Raw genomic sequence first — 21,303 nt, 5'->3', positions numbered from 1 at the left:
CGTCAGACAGCCTTGAATATACATGTATCACTTCATCATTTTACTAAAAGAATCTTTTAATGTTATGTTTTCTTGCAATGTTTTTTTAATTATTATATATTTACTCAAATTTCCGACTGTTATTTACTAAAAATAGTTCTGTTTTGTCGTCTTAAAAAAAGAACGTCAATTTTCAGTAAAACTTTTCAACTTTTCAGTACGGTACTGATTAATCCTGTCTCTTAGTTTTTGTCTTAATTGAGGCTCCCTTGCTCCTAAATAACCCGGTTTGAACCCCCCCCCCGAAATTTTTAACCGAATCGAAAATAAGTCTGAAAATTAGTAAAACCTAGGTAAAAATGAGTAAAATTAGTCGCAACTGAGTCAAAAATTAGTACCCCCCCCCCCGAAAAAAAATCCTGGATCCGCCCTTGATACATGAGTCGACCGCAGAAAAAACAAATTCAGGCCTATTTTGGGCCTGATGAAAAAAATACAGTAGCTACAGCGTTGGTCTTAAATGAGGTTCCTCGGCCTCTGTCTACATTCCTAAAGTCTAAGCCAATCAATAAAAGTTCAAATAGGGATAAAATCTTTTTAATAGACAGTGATAAATTTCATAAAAACATTCAATATTCCGGTAACATGTGCAGTGGCCGTCATCAGTAGTAAAACTGATCAGTAATAAAACATCAGTAGTAAAACATCAGTTTTACTACTGATGATAGTCACTGCATATGTGAGCGAAATATCTAGTTTTTTTGTGAAATTTATCACTGTCTATTAAAAGGATTTTATCCCTATTTGAACTTCCATTTATCGTCATGGAAAGGCAGTGTGGTCTCCGAAATTATCTACGTCTAAGCCAATTTGAGGAGATAAAATTTGTTGACCCAGTTTTAGGTGTCATATATCAATACAACTGTGTATTCCACTGTGTGCAGTAGCTACATCTGCCCGCCATTTTCTTAAGCATAACCTAACCTTGAATCGTTATTTGAAGCGGATTCAGGAATGGTAACAATTATTTAGATTAATCTCAATGATGAAATTTTGTTGCCAAATTTTTTATTATCTCGAAAGATAGCCTGAAACCCACAAAATGGCGTCAGGTCAAAATGAAAACTGCATCATTGGAATAGTCTGAGCCGAAATTTAAATAAGAATGTAATACATGGGATGTGAAAGCTTTTTTTTTTGATTCGACCAGTTTTTTTTTGGACAAAACAACGTTGATACTGAGATTCTTCTACTTTCATCAGTTAAAGGACTAGAAAATTATTTTCAAACTTCAACATTCTTCTCAAAATAATTTATAAAATTTGTTGTAGAGGTTAAAATTTTGAATAAAACTGTAACGTCTGTAATATATGATTATTAACGTAAGTCTCATTGTCCTAACACAAACCGGTTGAGAGTAAAAGAAAAAGTCACTCTAAAGCAAATTCAGAAAATTGCTACTTTACAGAGTCAAGTAGTAAGCCTGTTGCCCAACTTTGCTGCAGCGGGAACCGATCCCGGGGTCCCATATTGCCAAGCAGAGCATGAACAGGGTTAAAGACTACAGGGTTAAAGACTAAAAATACCAATATTCAATCTTGAGCTAAATAAAACTCCAAATAATATATCAATATGATCTTTACGTGAGTATGTTGTAAGTTCCATCAGAAGCAATTGCGCTATAGATTTAAGTTGAATAATGCAAACTGAGCAAACTTAAGTCACTCATAATAGTCAAGACCATATCCAGGGGGGAGTACCCGGTTTAATTTACTACTTTAACAGTATCCACGGCGCCTGGGACAGATGCCCCGGTTGCCCTCCCCCTGTAAACGGGTCTGCTTGTATTAGTACAAACTGGAAATGTTTAAACTGGAAGCAATACTGGAAATTCAATAAATCAAAAGTTTGGAGCATAATGAATTTTTTTCGCTCTTAATCTGTTTTGAATTTAATAGCGAAACTTAACTTCCATTCTAATCCTCCTTTCTCCAGAAAAAAAGGTCATTAATTTCATTTACTCAGAATGAAATGCGTATTTAAACCGTAGTACAAAATAATTACTGATTTCAAGTTGCAAAATTTTAATGCCGGCAAATTGTTCGTAAGTTTTATTTTGGTTACTATTTGGTATGCTATTGTTTCCTCCTTGGTATCGTTATTCCGTTGGACAATTCGGAACAAGCAATCTTTTCGAATTCTTACTGATAAGCCGTGTTTTACTATCACTGCAAGTTTCTGAGCAGTGGCGTCATTAGATTCATCGGATCTCTGTCAAAAATTAGGCTTGAATAAAATTAGATATTCACTTTAAGTGAAAGTGTAATTATCTAAATGCTATTATAAGCAAATTAAGATATAACAACGTCTTTGACTGAGATTTTTTATCTCAACACAGTATTTCTGTGATAATCAGTTTTACAATGACTAAAATCATCCTTGAATTTCGTTTCTCACTTTTTTTTCCTATAAATAAAGCCAGTGTGGGAAAGGACTTTCATTTTATTTTGACAACTGGATTTCACGTCGCGCGATAAAGAAAAATGTCTTCTTACGGGCAAATATTCCGTTGTTTCTGTTTCAAGTCAACAATTGAAAATTCGCTCTCCTATGACAGTTCCATTGTTAAAATGGTTACCTCTAAACGCACGTATATGAAGGATTGATTGCTTGTTATTGACTAGCTGAACAGTAACAGTATTTAGTGAATTTATTCATAATATTATAAGCATATGGTTTTAGCATTATAGAATTTGTGGTATTATAGTAGGCCTATAGTATTATATTATAGCATATATAGTACAGTATAGTATTACAGCATAGTATCAGCAGTTTCATATTAGTATAATGAATATATATATATATATATATATATATATATATATATATATATATATATATATATATATATATATATATATATATACACACACACACACATACACACACACACACACACACACCTACTCACACACACACACACACACACCACACACACACACACACACCCACACACACACACACACACACACACACACACACACGCACCACACACACACACACGCACACACGCGACTCTGCAACACATTGGTCATGATCCTGCTGAATTCAATGTCGATCGCTCTTCAATTCCTAGACACAGAATGAAGCGGCACTAGGTAATAGCCGAAAATCTAAGACAGGAATTTAAACCATCAGTTCCTCCAACTATTCACTGGGATGGAAGACTCCTAGAGGATATCTGCAGCCGGCAGATTGTCAATCGCCTTCCAATTTTGGTCTCCGGAGCAGGTGTAGATCAGCTTCTTGATGTTCCAAAGCTAGCCTCGGGAACTGGCCAAGCTTCTGCGGCAGCAGTTTTTGAAGCAGCTGTGGCTTGGAACATTACAGATAATGTAAAGTGCATGTGTTTTGACACCACATCTGTCAATTCCGGTCCAAGAAATGGTGATTGTATCCTTCTGAAACAAAAACTTGACAAGGACATGCTTTGGTTTGCTTGTCGACATCGTATTTTAGAAATAGTCTTACAAGCAGTGGTTCTTGATTGCCTTGGTCCTAGAAAAGGCCCAGAGATAACAATTTTCAACCGGTTTAAGAACACCTGGCAGTTTATTAAAAGAGCAGACTTTCAGACAGCTTCATCAGATGAGGGTGTGTTTACAGCTGTTTCACATGTAATCACAGATATCATAGCATTTGCTGAGATGCAGACACTACTGTATCAACCCCGTGATGATTACCGTGAGCTTTTGGACTTGACAATCATATTCCTCGGTGGCACGCCATCTAAGGGAATCTCGTTCAGAGCTCCAGCTGGGCTGCATCAAGCAAGGTGGATGGCAAAGGCCATCTATGCACTAAAGATCTGGATGTTCAGAAGTCAGTTCAAACTCACGAAAAGGCAAGAAAAGGCTCTTGCTGATATTTGTCAATTCACTGTGATCATCTACGTGAAAGCATGGTTTCAAGCATCGTCAGCACCATCAGCCCCTCGCATTGACCTCCAACTTCTAAAGGACATCTACAGCTACAGAAAAATATCAGAATCGATATCAAAAACTGCCTCGAACAAAATAATAAGACACCTATGGTACTTATCAGGAGTTGGTGGCACTCGCCTTCTTTGACGACGAAGTATCAAATGACACCAAACATCATATGGTTACGGCTCTGCAAACATCAGGAGCAGAGCACCCTCTGAAGAGGATAACAGTGGACCCGTTGACACTCGGGGAGAAGAAGTTAGAAAACTTTGTCACGCAGAATACCAACAGATTCTTCAGCATTACCGGACTGTCTTTATCATTCCTAACTAAGAACATTGATCTGTGGTCAGTTGAAGAAGACTACCAGACAGTTAAAAATATAGTGCACAGCATGAGGGTAATCAATGACATTGCTGAACGTGGTGTTGCACTGATGGATGACTATAACAAACTGCACACAACATCTGAAGAACAGAAACAGTTCCTGTTGCTAGTTGTTAAGGAGTACCGACAGCATTACAGTGATCGAACCAAAAAGACACCGATGAACCAGTCTGAAGCCCATATGTGAACTGTGTAGTTTGACAATTGAAGTGACTGGACGCTATTACTATTGCTGGACACTATTGCAAATCGCTTATTTTCTATTTAGTGTACAGCAACTCATAATAAATAACATGTTTGATATTAATATATAAAAAATATATAAAAAATATATAAAAAAATATATAAAAAAATATATAAAAAATAACATGTTTGATATTATTTAATTAAACGGCATTATTGTGCGCTTTTTTTTTTATCAAAGCTTGCTTAGACATTTCTAATAGTTATGGTAGGGACCTCTGAAATTGAAAATAATGCTAAAATGTTTGTTTATTATTAAATTATAATCAGAATGGAATCATTTCAGACCGTGCCCCATAAAAAAAGAGTAAAAAAAAAATTTTCCATCTCTTAAGGACCACCCTAATATATATCATTATTAGTTAAATAGTATATATTCCACAGTAACAATATTAGTCTCATATTTATTCATATGAGACATTATTCCTTAGCTAAGTAATAATAGTAGTTGAAACTACCAATTTAACTGGTATATAGAAATTCATCAGCCAAATAAAAAAGGGGCGTGATAGAAATTTTGATTTTTTGCACCGTAATACTATTGCAAATACAATACGGCTCAGTAATTACCGGGAAATCTCCTGACTTAATTTTAAAATAAACTGAACTGAGCTGCCTCACGCGTTAAATAATGCATGCATACGGGAGAGTTCTACATGTACTCCCTCTCTTGCCTCCACAAATATGTTTGCTTAAGCCATTGTCTTTATTGAGAACTTACCATGGCTTCCCAGTTGTTTCCAACTAAATCAGATTGCTCTTTCAGGGATTTTTGTTTATCAAAATGACTAAGGATGAAATCCAAAGCAGGTCTCCTCACACAAGGATTTGCTGAAATTGCCTCCCAAACCTTAGAATAAAAATGAAATTCTCCCGTAGCTTCAGCTGCTTTCTCCAAAAATGATTCGATCCTGAAAAAAAAAATGTAAGCAAAGGTACTTAAAGCATGGTCACAAGAAATAATTAATGGTATCATATGCAGGGATTCGTCCTGGACGACACGGATAAAATGGCTAAACTCACAAGCGAGGGATCACCAGTTGGAGTCCCGAGGGTGACTATTGTTTGGCTTGAGGCATTCCCCCGTAAGAAAAGCAGAAAGTTTACCCAGCTTAGATGGACATCAGAAGGAATCTAGCGGAAAACAAGGCAAGTATCACGTGATCTGCCTCCAGGCGCACATAGCACTCCTGGTTAATCACATGCAGGTGTTTCAAGAGGGAGACGGAGGGTGGTTGGGTATCCTTTCCTAGACATTCATGCTTAAAACCCCAAAAAATCAATTTTCTATAGAATCACATATTTCAGAAAGCAAGTTTACTGCTAAAACAGAGTATACACAATAACAATGTTCTTTTGTACATTATTTATATTTGGCATTTATGAAATTATCAAAAAATGACATTTTGAAATGAGCCTACTAAATTTACATCTAACTAAAAATGTTACCAATTAGTTTTAAGCACGATAACGTACACACCACAAAAAGGGAAAAATACAACCTGGCGAAAACTAATTAAAGCACAAAAAAAACTGTTTGTATAATACACATCTATTGCGTAATACAAATTCAAATGACGCCAGTTTTCAGCTTAAGTTGACTTATATTCATCATCATTTCCGTTATTTGCATTCAGCCAATAGTATTAACTCCAAATATATACCCTTTTCCGTCTTTAAAATGAACGCTACAAACACAAAATTACGAAATGGCTGTCTCAATTTAGTTTTCAGTTGTTGTGGAATAGAGAATATTTCCTATAATATACACAATATTGTAGAAAAGGGGGTCAACTGACTATTAGGTTAGGGTCACATATTTTAAAAAGATTTGCGTGTCAAAGCAATCATAATTCACGAAAGTTCAGGTGTTATCATATTTAAAGCAATAGTTTTAACTATATAAAGAGCATCCGTCATCTTTTGTTGTTTTCTTTACTAGGGGTCATCATAAAAAAAGGATAACATTAGAAAGGTGGCAAAGGGTACATTCAATCAAAAGTTCCAAGTTCTTATCCCTTTTTTCAAGGACCATCACCAAAAAGAGGGTAACCACCCCCCCCCCCCGACACACACAAACACCCCTTTTCCTCTAGAAACTCTGGTATCCCCCAGTAAGATCTAGTTAAAATTTCCGTCCAGCTGTTTTACTCAAGATAGTCAGATAATGCTGAAATGTGCGTCTATAGGGGATATAACCCACGGAATTCCAGAAAAACTGCCTCAGATTATACAAATAGAAATGGAAAATAGAAATAAAAATTTAATTATAAAAATAGATATATTCTAATTAAAATTATAATTATATATGTAATTCCTCTAAAAGTACGAACGTCACTTAGACTTTACTGAAAACTAGATTACTTCAAAATTAAGAGTTCGTGTTTGAAAAGTTTTATTTATGCATCAAGTTTATTACTTCTAAAAAATTGGAACTAAAGGGAAAAATAATACAAAAAAATCCCTTTAAAATAGCAAAATTAAATTGATTATGTCAGTAATTATTATCAAAGATTGTTTCCTGTAGGTCTGATTAATAGTTTCTGTTTTTTTCTTTTTTGACTGTGATGGTTATGACAATGAAAGACATGGGTCCAAAATATACTGTCTTCAGGTCAGCTCAACCTGTTTGATTGAAAACGAAACAGATAGCTTCACAAATTTCCCAAAGGCATTTCAAAAGTTTAATAAAAGCTAGTTTTTATAGAAGATTAATTAAACGTATGAAATTTAATAATATTTTTTAATATTATGGATATATACAGCATAGCAGAAATTTGTGAAAAATACCCTTATCTCAATCTTTGCCTACGCTCCTGTCTGAGAGAAACTTACCTGGGGGTCAATGAAATTGGCAAATATAGAACACGAATAGATGTGATGTTTTAGATGGGGGGGTGAGGGTCCATGGGTCTTGTTATCCGAGTTTCGGCTCAGTTTCCTGTGTCGATCAATAATAATAATATTGTATTTAGGTGTGCAGCAGTAAGAATCGTTGAGAATATTCCCTGGAGTTTAGAAAGTTGAAACAACACAGGTATAAAAGGCTAAAGATTAAAGACAATCGATTAAAAGAAGAAAAAGACAATAAACGAAAAACGAATCTCTTCTTTAAATAAAAGAAGAGAGTCGATTAAAATTTTCTGAATTTTTTTGTTGTCTTCTTCTGAATAAAAAGCTTGAAACCAGTAACCGGTGACATATTCGGTATGTAACCTAATTTATGAAACAACAAGACAATATAAAAAGAAAGCGCAATCTATTTTGAGAAGAAATTTTTCCATAAAGTCTCAGCACCTTTCTTTCGTTATTTTTGCCTATTGAATGAGAACAATTTGAATTAAAGAGGTATCATAGTGCCACACCTAAGGGAAAAGGCACCCAAAGGAATTTTTCCCATGGGTCAAGCTCAAGCCTAAAAAATTTTCCTGAAGATTTAAGGTTTGCAAAATTTGTTCGAAGCAATATTTGAGTTTTATTATTCGATCTTTTATCCATATACTAAATGTTATGATTCGACACATAAATCTAGGATTATTATTAAGTCCTTGGCGGTAATTCAGAAACAATTTAAAAACGAACAAGTCCAATGACTTAGGGTCATACTGGTACTTTACTGCTCCAAAATGTAAATATTTGCGTCAAAATTCATCAAAAATTCCGCAAACAAGGGATATATATTCTTTTAATTTCATTGGCAAATTTGGGGTAACTAGGAATAATCTAGTCAATAACACGCCAAACAATGGGTAAAAATTACATTAATTACTACTACTGACAGCTCACCTCGGCATCCCAAACACCTGAGGCCAACACCACAACGCACCTTACTCCCCTATCCCACTTTCTCAATGCTTTGTACGTTACCCCCTTCCCTGAAATTACCACTTCCTTGAAATAGTTTCTTATGAACCCCTTCAATCCCACCCCATTACGGCCTGCTTTTCGTCTGGTCCAGTTAGATTGCTCAGAGCCCCAATTATTGGCCAGAAACCACAGTATATAATAATCACATCTTTAAAAAACGAATTTCAGGTGTTCTTTACAAATATTTAAAGTATGCTAATGAAAAAGTCTAATTTTTCAACCCTTTATTTCGCCAAGCGCAGCTTGTCGGCTTCTATGAACACTCGTCTGGTTTGGTACACACAACATGCAACACTAACAGCAAAAACCACTGACATGCCAGTGTAACCTAAGGTGAAAAATTATTATTTCATTGACCGAAGTACCATCAATTAACTATGATAATTCACCAACAGTTGTGCCAATAACATCACTAACAATTAATTAGGAATAACGAACATTTAATTTCGGTTAAACGCACCTGTCGAAATGTTCCGAGTTTTCCTCAAGTGCAGGAAGAGTTCCAGCTAATAATCCTGGCAATCCAGGTTTAAGAGCATGTCCAAGTGGTACAAAATGAACTTCATAGAGATGTAACAAGGAGGGACGAACGCTTGTTGCAGCTAATGGAAGAAGGGGAAATATACCTAGAATTTATGAAAGACGCATTAACACATGATGAGAATAAATAAAACAAATACATATATTCCATCACTTGGCGTTCCACTATCAAACTGTTCGTGGTAACGAGTGACCCAACTCAATAGTAACCAAAAATCTAAAAAATGAAATTTTAATACCAATAGATACATCACAAGAATCAGATTTTAATGCTGAATTCAAATATATAAGTTTCATCAAGTTTAGTCCTCTCCATCAAAAGTTACGCATCTGAGAAAATTAGCCTGATTTTCGAAGAAAGGGGGAAACACCCCCTAAAAGTTATAGAACGTTAATGAAAATCACACCATCAGATTCAGCGTATTAAAGAAACCTGCTGTAGAGGCTTTAAACTCTTATCAACAAAAGCGTAGAATTCTGTATTTTTACCAGAAGAAAGATCACGGATGCGTGTTTATTTGTCTTTTGTTTTGTTTTCCCCAGGGGTGATCGTATCTACCCAGTGGTCCTTAAATATCGTGGTAGGGCTCATTCGAACGGAAACTAGAAGTTCTAATGCCCTTTTTAAGTGACCAATAAAAATAGAGGGCAAAAAGGCCCACTCCCATGCTCATTTTTTCCCCAAAGTCACCGGATCAAAATTTTGAGATAACCATTTTGTTCAGTATGGTCGAAAATATAATAACTATGTCTTTTAGGATGACACAATCCCCCAAAGTCCCCGGGGGAAGGGTTGAAAGTTATGAACTTTACCCAATGTTTACATATTGTATTGGTTATTGGGAAGTATACAGCCGTTTTCAGGGTGGATTTTTTCTGGATGGGGGGGGGGGGGGTCGGGGTTATGTGGGAGGATCTTTCCACAAATGAAGTTTTCATGGGGGAAGGGACATTACTATAAAGGGGGTGCCGGATTTCCCAGCATTATTTAAAAAAACGATCAGAAATTAAATAAAAAAAAAGTTTTTCGACTGAAATTAAGGACCAACATCAAAAAATAAAACGAACATTAATTATAATATATATGACTGGGCTCACTTCCTAGTCAATACCTCGCTCTTTAAGCCAAAGATTTGTTAACAGTTTTATAAGAGTTATTTATTCTAATTAACGGCCTTTTTGATTAAGGGGTCATTTTAAAAGAATTGGAACAGAATTCGAACTTTACCGTAAAGAGCGAGGTATTGACAAGGGGGCGAACCCTGTAATATACGTATTAAAAATATATGAATATAGAAGTTCGTTAGGTAAGTTAATTCGTAAGTTACGTATATTTATTACTGATAAAAACCTTCGTAATTAAGATTAAACAACTTTCGAGAAAGCCATTTAACCCAATAAAAGTAAAATGAATATGCAAATTTTGTTTTAATTATTCATGCACGGTGAGCCAAAATAAAAACCTGCATTAATTCAAAAACGTTTAAAATCAAATAAAAAAATCAATTTTTTTAACTGAAAATAAGGAGCTACTTTAAAACTTAAAACGACCAGAAATTATTCCATATACGAAAGGGGCTATCCTCTCCTCAATACCTCGCTCTTTACACTAAACTTTTTTACTGTTAACAAAAATTTGTGAGAAAGAGTCTAACTTTAGCGTAAAGAGCGAGGCGTTGAGGAGGGACGAAATTAATTAGTGGTATTCCAGTACAATCTTAACGCCACCCTGGGGCCCAATGCACATACTATTATTTTTAACTGAAAAACTTTAGCAATTCTTTTGAATTAATGTTTCATCGTTCATATCAAATTCAATTTGACAACGATCTATAACTCTTTATATTCTTTTTTTTTTACATCCAAAAATTTGATCTTTGAACACAAGCAATTTCCTGTTGAGCCAGTCCTTTGGCAAAAAAAATACTATAGGTAGCTGGCACCACTGTGGCACTGGCGCAGAATTTGAATACAGCTAATTTGCTTCTATTTTTTGCACTTAAGGTAAACAATCTAACGATACTGGATTAATAATATTGTTGGATTTAGTATTGCCAGAGCAGTCGGGGGTGGTACAACAAAAGCATGTAATGAGAATTCCCCTTAGTTTTACAGGCAATAATTTTTTACAGCCAAATTATTTAGTATGAATATTAGACAGAAGAGCGCATAACATGGTACCATTTTATTTAGCTACTGACCACACTATTTTTAATTTTTATTTAATTTATGTTGATTTATGTTGATTTGTTTGTTGATTATGTTGATTTATGTTGATTTTTATTTAATTTATGTTGACTATTTTTAATCTTTATGTTGATTTGATGGAAACGCATATTCGGCCATTTGAGGTTTGGAGCAGTTGTCTTGAAACAAACAATTCAATAAATTATTCAACTGTAAATGCTGAGCCATTTCGCACTGGACCCGTGATAGTTTTGAAGCTGAGCATATAATAGAAATTATTTTACTAAATGAGGCCACACTCAGTGTAAAAGACTGAAATGGGCCATACATCCAGAACCACAAGTCCAAAGCCTGAAGGTTCACAGTCAGGGAGCCTTTATTTGGCTATCTATGACAAATGCAGGGGAGTATGGGAGAAGCTTGACACTTCAGTGGATGGGCTTGGTAGAAACAATCAAAAACTTTCACTAACCTGAACTGTAAATGAAGAGCTGCTGAGCCAAACGAGGTGATCCAATCATTTTGAAAATAGTGTCATAAGTTTCTATTGCTTTTAAATGGACACCACTTGGCAAATTTGGATGCATACATTGCGCCAAACGCTTCCCCACCAAAACACGCCTGGGAATCACGTGATACTTTGTGCCATGGACTGAAAGAACCTAAACAAACTATATTAGAGACAGCAAGTAATGGTCTTCAGAACAGGGCACATAATCTTGAACAACTATTGTTGGCAAGGTATTTGCACAAACACTTACCTAACTAAGATATTGTGTCAGCCTTCAATTGAAAGCTAACAATATTTCAGTAGGATAGATTTGTATCATTAGTTTTTTAGCGATATATGTCATGTAGCCACCTAAATCTCTGACACAAAATTTGTAGTGTATTTAGCACTGTATATTTGGTACTACCTGAACCAGGAAGTTGAAAAAGTATCTGACAACACAACTAATAATCCTAAGCTTATGCAGTGATTTTTTTTTCAGGAAGTGTCAAGCTTCCGCTCAGACCCGAGCTAATGACATTCCGGATGATAAATGTGTGAAACATTACTCAACAGTGTTCAGTTCAGAAAACTCGAAAATAAAAAAAAAAAAAACAGAGTGATTAGTCTCTAGAAGTAAAAATTGAGCCCCTTTTGAGAGAGTGAAATAGTTTTATCATTTCAAAGTCGGCATCGATCTACAAGAAATCTTAAACGCAGAGAAGCACCAGGTCTTGTTGGTATTTGTCCTGTCCACTTCCTTCAGAGCTTCTTTTTGTTCATGTTATGCTTGCTTACCAGAGGTATGTTGACAGTGAGATGGTTCCTCAGTTATTTTCTACTGGGTATTGCATCCAAGATACTGAAAAAGGGTAAAAACTTAAACCAGTGTACTGGGTATAGGCCAATTCTTCCTCAGACATCCAAGAAATACAGGCTCTATTACCAGTAATTTAGTTTTCATCACATGAGTTGTGCATTTTCTGACAGACTACTAAAGAAAATAATTAAAAAGGTGCAAGATTTGGGGTCTTTCCAATTTATTTGTATCATAGATGTGTTAGCTGCTTTTGAATTGGTAGTACTCTGGCTTTCTTTAAACTACTTAAATATGATGTTAATGCCTATGTAGCAGCACTCTTGCCTCATTGGTACTCGTCGAGAATTCAGCTTCGTGAGAATTCAGATGAGAATTCGTGAGAATTCAAGCTTCGTGAGAATTCAGATGACTCATGAGTAATTTAGTGATCCCATTATGCTTATTTATGGTCTTAGACAAAGGTTCGTCCTGAGTCCTGTACTATTTAATATGCTAATATCAGCTGTAACTATGAGTATTGCAGGAGTATTTAACATTGATCTTTGATACCTGACTTTTCTCTGTTATTCAGATTATTTGTTGATGTTAAGCTGCAACCTTTTATTGATAAGAAAAATACTGAATACCTGTTAGAAAGACACAGAAGTATTGGTCTCAGTGTTAATACTAAGAAGGATTCGTTCCTAAAATTCAATATCGCGGCGTCTAAAGATATAAGTAAATCACCAAAGCATTTCTTGGTTGAGCAAACTCGAGTCTTCCCAGGTGATTCAATGAATTAATTAGGTATAACGTATTATCAAAATATTAGAAGCACCCCTGAGTTTACATTTAAAAGTATTCTGGAGAGTAGCTACAGCAAACTTTTTTTCAAAAAAACCCTGAATAGAAATATCTTGGCAAATTATATTAAGCTTTAATCCCCCTCCCTCCTTACGTTTCCCCTTTAAGGGATTAGTTAGCCCAAACTTATATGTCTAAACTTCAGTCTATTTGTTGCAAATAGCCTACTTGAAGTTTCTGCTAAGATACCCACTTCAAGAGAGAAACGATTATATCCTGGTACAATATGGTGGGCCCAGTTGAAATGTTACCAGCTTTTGAATCTACACCTCAAAAAGAGCAACTGTAAATATGCGGGTATTTTTATCTCATTACATTTTGTATGAGTGCAAGTGATGTAATGTAAATGACAATTTTGTTGGTGTTGTTTTCTGGTTTTTTTTTTGTGAATTCCTTTTCTTTTTACTTATTTTATACTCCAGTTAGCTTCTTTTTATGCATAAGAAGGAACTAATAAATTATAGATCAAAAGATTTTTCTAGGGGAACTAATAAAAATAAACTTCTGGGGTCAAGCCCCTCACCCAGAGGACTTTTGTATAAAATTACTGTTCCAGAAATTTTTGGCACTAACTTAATATCTTCAAAATCTTAATAGTTTACTTGCTAACTGACACAAATAGTGGTCATAAAGTGTGAATTTGAAGTTTATACCAGGGCTGGAGTTATTATAACCTTATCTTGCAAAAACGTTAGTCTATTAGCCCCAAACACAGTAAGCTCATGTTTGTCACTTATGATAGTAAAAATACAACACACTGCACATACAGATTAAAACAAAACTTCTTTCAATTTAAATTTATAGAGGAGTAGAAAGTTGTAGACTCCATGAAACATAACTGTAAAAAGCACTACTTGTTAAATTTATTTTAAAACTTTCTAAACTATTGTCAGGTACAGCTTCATATTGAACGAGATGATTTGAGTTCTCTCTCTCTAGAGAACCTTTTTAATAGAAAAGTGTCTGAAAAAAATTACAATCTTTTTCTAGCATAACAAGGTTACTTAGCATAAAAAGCACACATAAAGTAGGAGTTCAGCTGCATATTTACAGCTGCATATTTTATAAATATATTATAGCTGCATATTATATATTACATATTACAGCTGCATGTATAATTACATATTATAACCACATATATATTAAAGTTACATATATATAATAAAATATAATACAGCTGCATATTTTATAAATATAGCAAAATTTTTATAAATAAATATAGCAAAACAGTGAAACATTTAGAAAGCTTTCTATTACTGATAATTAATAGCCCATTAGGATTAGAAAACATTAGACTTAAGCTAGAAGCATTATAGGGTTCGAATGTTCTACATTACCTTGTTTAGCTTGCCTAAGGAAGCAATCAGATCTTGCCATTCACTTGTGCTTTCAAACTGCTTCAAGATTTTGTCAACAGCAGCAACAAAGCTAGAAAAATACAAATTCATACAATTTGAACATTTGTGTGAATTCTGCATAACCTCTGCTTTTTATGATTACTGTGAAGATTACAGAGTTCTTAACCTTCTAATGAACTGAGACCCTCAAAAAATTTCCAAAATAATACAGTAAGTCAAAACTGCTTCCTTGATAGTTAAATATTCTTAAGATTGGCCAACTTTTTTAGAAAGATAGCAAAGAAAACTCTTGTAGGCATTTAGGATTACTTAGTTTGAAATTTAAGATAATTGGAAATTTAAGATTATTTCAATGATCAATTTTAATTAATGAATATATTTTAATGGTTTTTATTTTTTTTTCTTAATAATTCAATTTAATTAACAGTACAATAATTTAATCCAAGACATTATCAAGATATATCCTGTTAAAATCAGAATTATGTTGTGACTAATAATTTCCAAAACCAGGAGATGACAGACAAGAACCTTTCCCAAAAATCATGCATACAGGCATACTAATCCTCTTTTATACCATGAAAAATCAGGAGCCATTATTGTTAAATATTTAAGTGTAATCAATCATTTACCAAAGACCAAACCAATGAGGGGGATAGAGAAATATTTAAGAAGATGCTGTGGCACCTGTAATGTTGGGGGAGTTGTTTGTATTTATTGCTTTTACTATACTTGTTAATAAATCTTGAGTTGCATTTTCATGGCAGTGGCATCAATCCAGGGGGGGGGGGAGGGGAAGTACACCCATTGCGTTTGAAAATATTATGTTTATGTATCTTCACTAAAAATGTCTTTCTGGGTGTTTTCAATAAAAAAATTGAAAAAATGGTAACTTCCCCCCCCCTAGATTAAAAAAAAATATATTTTGCACTTCTCTAAAAAATTTTGAATTGAAATCACTGGTTATGGTGGTAAATAGAGCAGATGTTAAGAGAAACAGATGAAGGTGGAACAGGTCTTGTTTTATCAGTTTTAGTAAAAATCTTCCAGAAAAGCATTACATACCAAGTACAAGGCAGCACAACAGGGTTGCAAAGACTGGCAATATGAAAACTGTTGAAATAAAGTTTCTTGAACACAATTGAAGCATAGGAGGCAGATATTTGGCAAGAGATGTGAGAGATTAGATAACTGACAGCACGGCAAATAGTGGTGCCAACAGGGGGCCAATGTATGAGGTGTGGTCAACAGTCTTAATAGGCTGTTGTCTTAAAACAGAGGTACCAAGGAATATAGCTTGTGACAATGTACCATCATGGCAATTAAAATAAGGAATTTCTAATTTTTCTGAATAGAATTCTAGGATGAGATTAAAGCAGTCACCAGACAAAAGGAAAAAGATTTCTGAGATATGTGCAGTAGGCCAACTTGTGCATATGCACACAATACCCTGTTGAAACCCCAATTGGTGAGGTGGGATGTAACACTTTCCCTCTAACTCATCAATAAATAAAAATGCATAAGATTTGCAGAGTGCTCTAAAATTATATCTTGTAAAACTGTTTTTTCTTAGTTTCTTTCACCTTAGCATGAGACAAGACAAAGAGACAGAATAGATGGAAAATAAATATAATAATATAGTATAATCTTTATTTGTTCCCTTTATCACACTGCAATAACATGGGTATCATCAATTTAAGCACAAAAAAGACACAACACCAAGAAAAACACAAATGATTAACCATAAGCTCTACTTCAGGGCACTATTGTTGTAACATCTGTTGTAGTAGGACACAAAGGATTTTATATATCTTGTCATCAAGTGTGCAGCCAGGCATACCAACAGTTGTTTTACCTCTTACAGAATTGCCAACTTTATTTTGTGTGCATGGGTCTCTGAAGTAAATGGAGGAAGGATATCTTGGTGTGCTGAGGACTTCAGGATGTCAGCTCTAAACTTCATCAGCATTTCACACCTCCTTTCACCCAGGGTTGGGAGCTTGAGTTGGCTCAAGCTTAGCTCATAGTTGTTATAATTCAGCCCAAGAATTATTTTGCAGCCTCTCATCTGAATTGTTTCCAGTTTGTTTCTGTGCTTTTTCCAGTTTGTTTCTGTGCTTCTCTATAAACAACAGGTATCAGACAGGACAGCAGTAGGCCTATATCATTACAGGCATTACATTGGTTTTATAGCATGAAAGAAGAAGTTGCTCTGTCATTCCAAACCTTCTTAGATTTGCAATAAATAACATAAATTATATTTAAATAAAATATATAAATTGGGCTGTATATTTTCAAATCAGGGGGGAGGAAAAAAGTAAGCTATTAGGACAGTCTGAAAGTAGAAACAATTCTTACTACATAATATGCAGAATAATTGTGCCTAACACATTAAGCATGCAGACCCACTATTCTTAACCCCCACCCCATCCTTCTAATGTGCAAATATATATTTGTTTTTAATGTATTATATTTTTATCTTACTTTTGTATAGGCCTAGCCTATTTTTTTAGGATTAAGTACTAGAAAATAATATTAGAAGAATATTAGGAAGGGCATATATTGTACAAGTACCCTCAATAATTCTACCCTCAGAACATCTAAGTAAATTAAGGTTGCTTGATGTTGCCTAATTTTACCTTAATTTAACAGTCTTGCAGTGGTGGTTCTATACCTGGGCAGGAGAGGCTGATGCCCCCCCCCATTTTCTGACACTAATTTCTTTTATTTTATATCTTTAAACTCCAATTAAGGTACCTTGCCCCTCCCTTAAGGTTATGATGTCTAAAACGGCTAGGCCTAGGCTACTGTAGCCTAGTTAAACTATCCTAGGCCTATGTTTTCTGCACGGAAAACCTGCTGACACATACAATGGTTCAAAAATTTTTTAATATATGTCTTACTTTCTGTAGCCTGGATCAACTGGAGCTTCTAAGTCTTCAAATATTTTACTCATTTTAACAAGAATTATTGCACGTCATTTACAATTGAAAATATTGGGCTTCACTGTCAAATGTAAAATCGTATATTTTAGAGCGAAAACAATTCAGCTATGGAATTGAGCTAAAAACTGCTTTGGAAATTCCAAGTAACCTTTCATTCCCCTACGGCGATGATTGAAGAAAAACAAAATGCAATAACTGCAGGAAAATTTTTGCAAATATTTTTTCTTTCCAGGAGAAAATCACAAAAGATTTACCAGAAATACCCATTTTGAATGCGGAAAAACCACATGCGGAAACAGTGCAGGGTAAACAAGCTAAAATATTTTGCAGTGATAGTATATACATTCTTAGACCACACTGCCTATACATGACAAATAAAAGTCAGAGAGGAAAGAAAATAAGAAAACAAAAAATAAAATCAAAAAAGTTCTTCATGAACTTATTTTGAACATTTTTCTCCTTTCTTCATGATTTTCCACTGGCTGACGAAATCCTCGTTTTTTCACCTTTTTTTATTTTATTTTTTGTTTCGTTATCTTCTTTCCTCTCTGAGTTTCATTTGGCAGTGATAGTATCCCCCACCCAAACTACTATTGTCAATCTTTAGCTTCGTCGAAGAGGAATAAAGGCCACAATTTTTCAATATATTGACTGATTTCCCGAGGAGTTATCTAAGCCAATAAGAAAACAGTTTATCATGCACATAAATCTCGCTTAGAATCCCCTCCTTGGGATTTCTTTTATGCAGACACAGACCCTTGTGCTCGGACCAGGTACGAATTCAAGACACGGAAAAATAGAAATTTTCTGTATATGATCACAGTACAGCCTCGAATATAATTCTCTTTAATGTAGCCTATAGCAATTCTTTTTGTAATTTATAGTAATTCTGTTTTTTATGTATAGCAACAAATATATCAGTTAAATGGTTTAAGTACATATGCACAATTATAACAATCTATTTTTGACCCACTAACATTATAAGAAAGTAAAGTAACAAAAGAAAATAAAAGGAAAAGACATACAAAACAAAACACATGCAAAACAATATCAATATAAAGAACTACAAATGCAAATCAGAACAATCGCATAAGAGGATGAAAAGGACCCAACCGCTTCCAGGCCTCATCTCTTAACTTAGAGTCCAACTTATTATATGACCTCAATATATCAGTTGCATTAAACATTCGAATAATCTTACGGTTTCTATACCAACAAGGTAAATACAAAATATATTTACAATAACGAAAATACAAAATCTCTAATATCATGCATATCAATAATTTTAAAAAATGGGCGCAAACCTGATAGAGAAAGAATGGAATGGTCGTAATAAGTTGAATTTTGACTTTTTGGGCCCAGCGTGTGTCAAATCGATGGCACTCATTCCTGTAACTTCGACGGACGTTTCGATGATTGTCAAAGCCTTGAGAGAAGCATCTGCCTCTGGATTCGACCGCGTCCATTCTACAGTGTTGAAAGCAGTATTGCCGTCCGTACTACAACCTTTGACACATTTGGTAAGTCTCTCCTAGGAGACGGGCGTGTTTCCATCACTTGTCAAGAAGGCAGGAATAGGTCCCTTCCACAAAGGTGGCCCTCAGGATGACCCATCTAACTTTCGAACCATCTCTATTCTTTCGGTGTTTTCCAAAGTGTTTGGAAAACCTATGAAGAACCCATTCTACTCTTCTCTGGAAGCTAAGTGATTCCTTAACCAACGCCAATTCGGATTCAAACCTGGACACTTGATGGAACATTCTCTGGCGTCACTAAGCCTATTTATTAATAAGGAACTTCAACTGGTACTCGTGCCAGCTGCTATTTCTCGTGACCTTAATAAAGCGTTCGACAGTATGGATCATGGAATTCTATTAGGTAAAATAGAGCAGATTGGGGTTAGAGGAGAGGCTTTATGATGGTTCCAGTCTTACCTTAGTAGCCGACGTGTTTATATAGGAGAAGATCTGCTGAATAACACCGTTGTCAACTTCGGTGTGCCGCAAGACTCAATCTTAGGCCCACTGTTATTCCTGGTTCATGTGAATGACCTAAGTCGCGTTCTGAACCCTAACTCCAGGATTTCACAGTACTTCAAACTATGTTGCAACATAGAAATTTGGAGCAACGGTACTGAAGCGAATAGACTTGTGGCGTTCGTACATGACACTGCAATGGCCTCTTGTGCCATCGACATTTCAGATCTCCAGTGTACATTAGAAGTCATCTTAGAAAAAAGTTACCTTTGAATGGATCCCAAATGATTTATAATAAATGTTGACAAATCTTGCGTTCTCTTCTTCTCAAGGATTGGACCTCTTCGCCCAGAGGTATCAGGAATAACGACCTCTCGAGGAACGATCAGACTACCAAAAACTGGCTATGACAGGTACCTAGGTGTACTCCTTGACGATAACTTATCCTTTGTACATTACATCCACGCTGTGGAGCTGAAGCTCTCCCGTAATCTTGGGATTATCAGGAAACTGAAACACACATTCTCTCAAAATACCCTTCGTCTACTTTATAATGGACTTATCAAGCCTCATCTACAGTATTGTGCGTCAATTTGACAGTCAACATTTACATCCCACCTGAAAAGGCTTGATTCAATCCACAAACATGCCCTGAAAATAATCGGAAATATGGACGATTTTCTTTCCCGTGAATCACTTTATCATTTATCATGCTCAGTTATCGTTTTCAAATTTTTCTCCGGATTACTTCCATCAGCATTCCACGGTCTATTCCAGTTGGTATCGGAACAGCATTCTAGGAACACGAGATCTGCCTCAAACCTGCTGGTGAGACGAACACCTACAGTACGGTCGGATTTTGCACCGGATGTGGCGTGCGCGAAAGTGTGGAACATGCTTCCACAAGAGCTGAGATGTAGGAACTCCCTTGGGTCTTTTAAAAATAATCTGAAAAAATATCTTATTCAATGTTCAATAAACAGAGTTTATTAATATTGAGATTTTTTTTTTTTATTATTATCATTATTATCTCGGGTTTTTTTTTTTTTTTTTTTTTTATTTATTGATTATTTTTTTGTAAGGTTAAGGTAGCTGTGCTTTTGGGGAGGAAGGGGGAATCTCTTAGATAGTGATTTATATGGTTGAGGGATGTGGTTGTGTTGAGGAGTAAAGCGAGAGTCGGAAAGCGTGATTAGGAGGAATCGTTATTTTTTTAAGGGAGTCAACGTGCGTTTTTTTGCATAGAGATGTTTATTTATTTTTATTTATTTCTATTTGTTTTAATTGAACCCGATTGAATCTGAATCTGAATAGAGTTTAGCCAATGCCTTTCGAGAACGTCAGCTACGATTTGGGACAATTTTAGCATAACCTGCTTTAAGCTTATTCTTAATATCTGCAAGTGCACTAGCACGGATAGCTGAAACAGAAGAGCAGATACTAATCCCGAGCCAACGCAACACATGAGCCAGCTTAACTGAAAAAGAACTACAACTCAAATAACTACTTGGGTTTTTAGTATTGAAAACTAAATACTCACATTTTTCAGCATTAAGACCGAGACCAATTTTTTCAAAAAGCTTAGAATCAAACTGGGTAGGCTCTTTTATGGAAAAAAGAGCCATGATTTCAACTATTATCTCATGTAGGATAAAAAAATATCTAGAAAAAACCTGGGATAGAAT

General features: G+C 35.0%; 1 protein-coding gene across 3 annotated transcripts in view; it reads right to left on the bottom strand.

The window, feature by feature from the left end:
* Positions 1–17,660, bottom strand: part of LOC148954908 (protein DOP1A) — a 160,533-nt gene extending 142,873 nt beyond the window's left edge. For all 3 annotated transcript variants that reach the window (XM_089099104.1, XM_089099111.1, XM_089099118.1), the window contains exons 1-5: positions 17,601–17,660; positions 14,680–14,770; positions 11,662–11,851; positions 8,923–9,088; positions 5,317–5,506 (exon numbers count right to left, since the gene is read on the bottom strand). In XM_089099104.1, coding sequence (XP_088955230.1) covers positions 5,317–5,506; positions 8,923–9,088; positions 11,662–11,851; positions 14,680–14,770; positions 17,601–17,653 — 690 coding nt within the window. In that variant the 5' untranslated portion in view covers positions 17,654–17,660. The remainder of the gene's footprint in view (positions 1–5,316; positions 5,507–8,922; positions 9,089–11,661; positions 11,852–14,679; positions 14,771–17,600) is intronic.
* Between the last annotated feature and the right edge of the window lie 3,643 nt (positions 17,661–21,303).

This window comes from Artemia sp. Qi Xiang Cuo, chromosome 2, assembly GCF_049724085.1.
Source record: "Artemia sp. Qi Xiang Cuo chromosome 2, ASM4972408v1, whole genome shotgun sequence".
NCBI classification, from domain to species: Eukaryota; Metazoa; Arthropoda; class Branchiopoda; order Anostraca; family Artemiidae; genus Artemia; species Artemia sp. Qi Xiang Cuo.
Note: the sequence above shows the minus strand (reverse complement) of the source record. Positions and strands in the feature narration are given on the sequence as shown.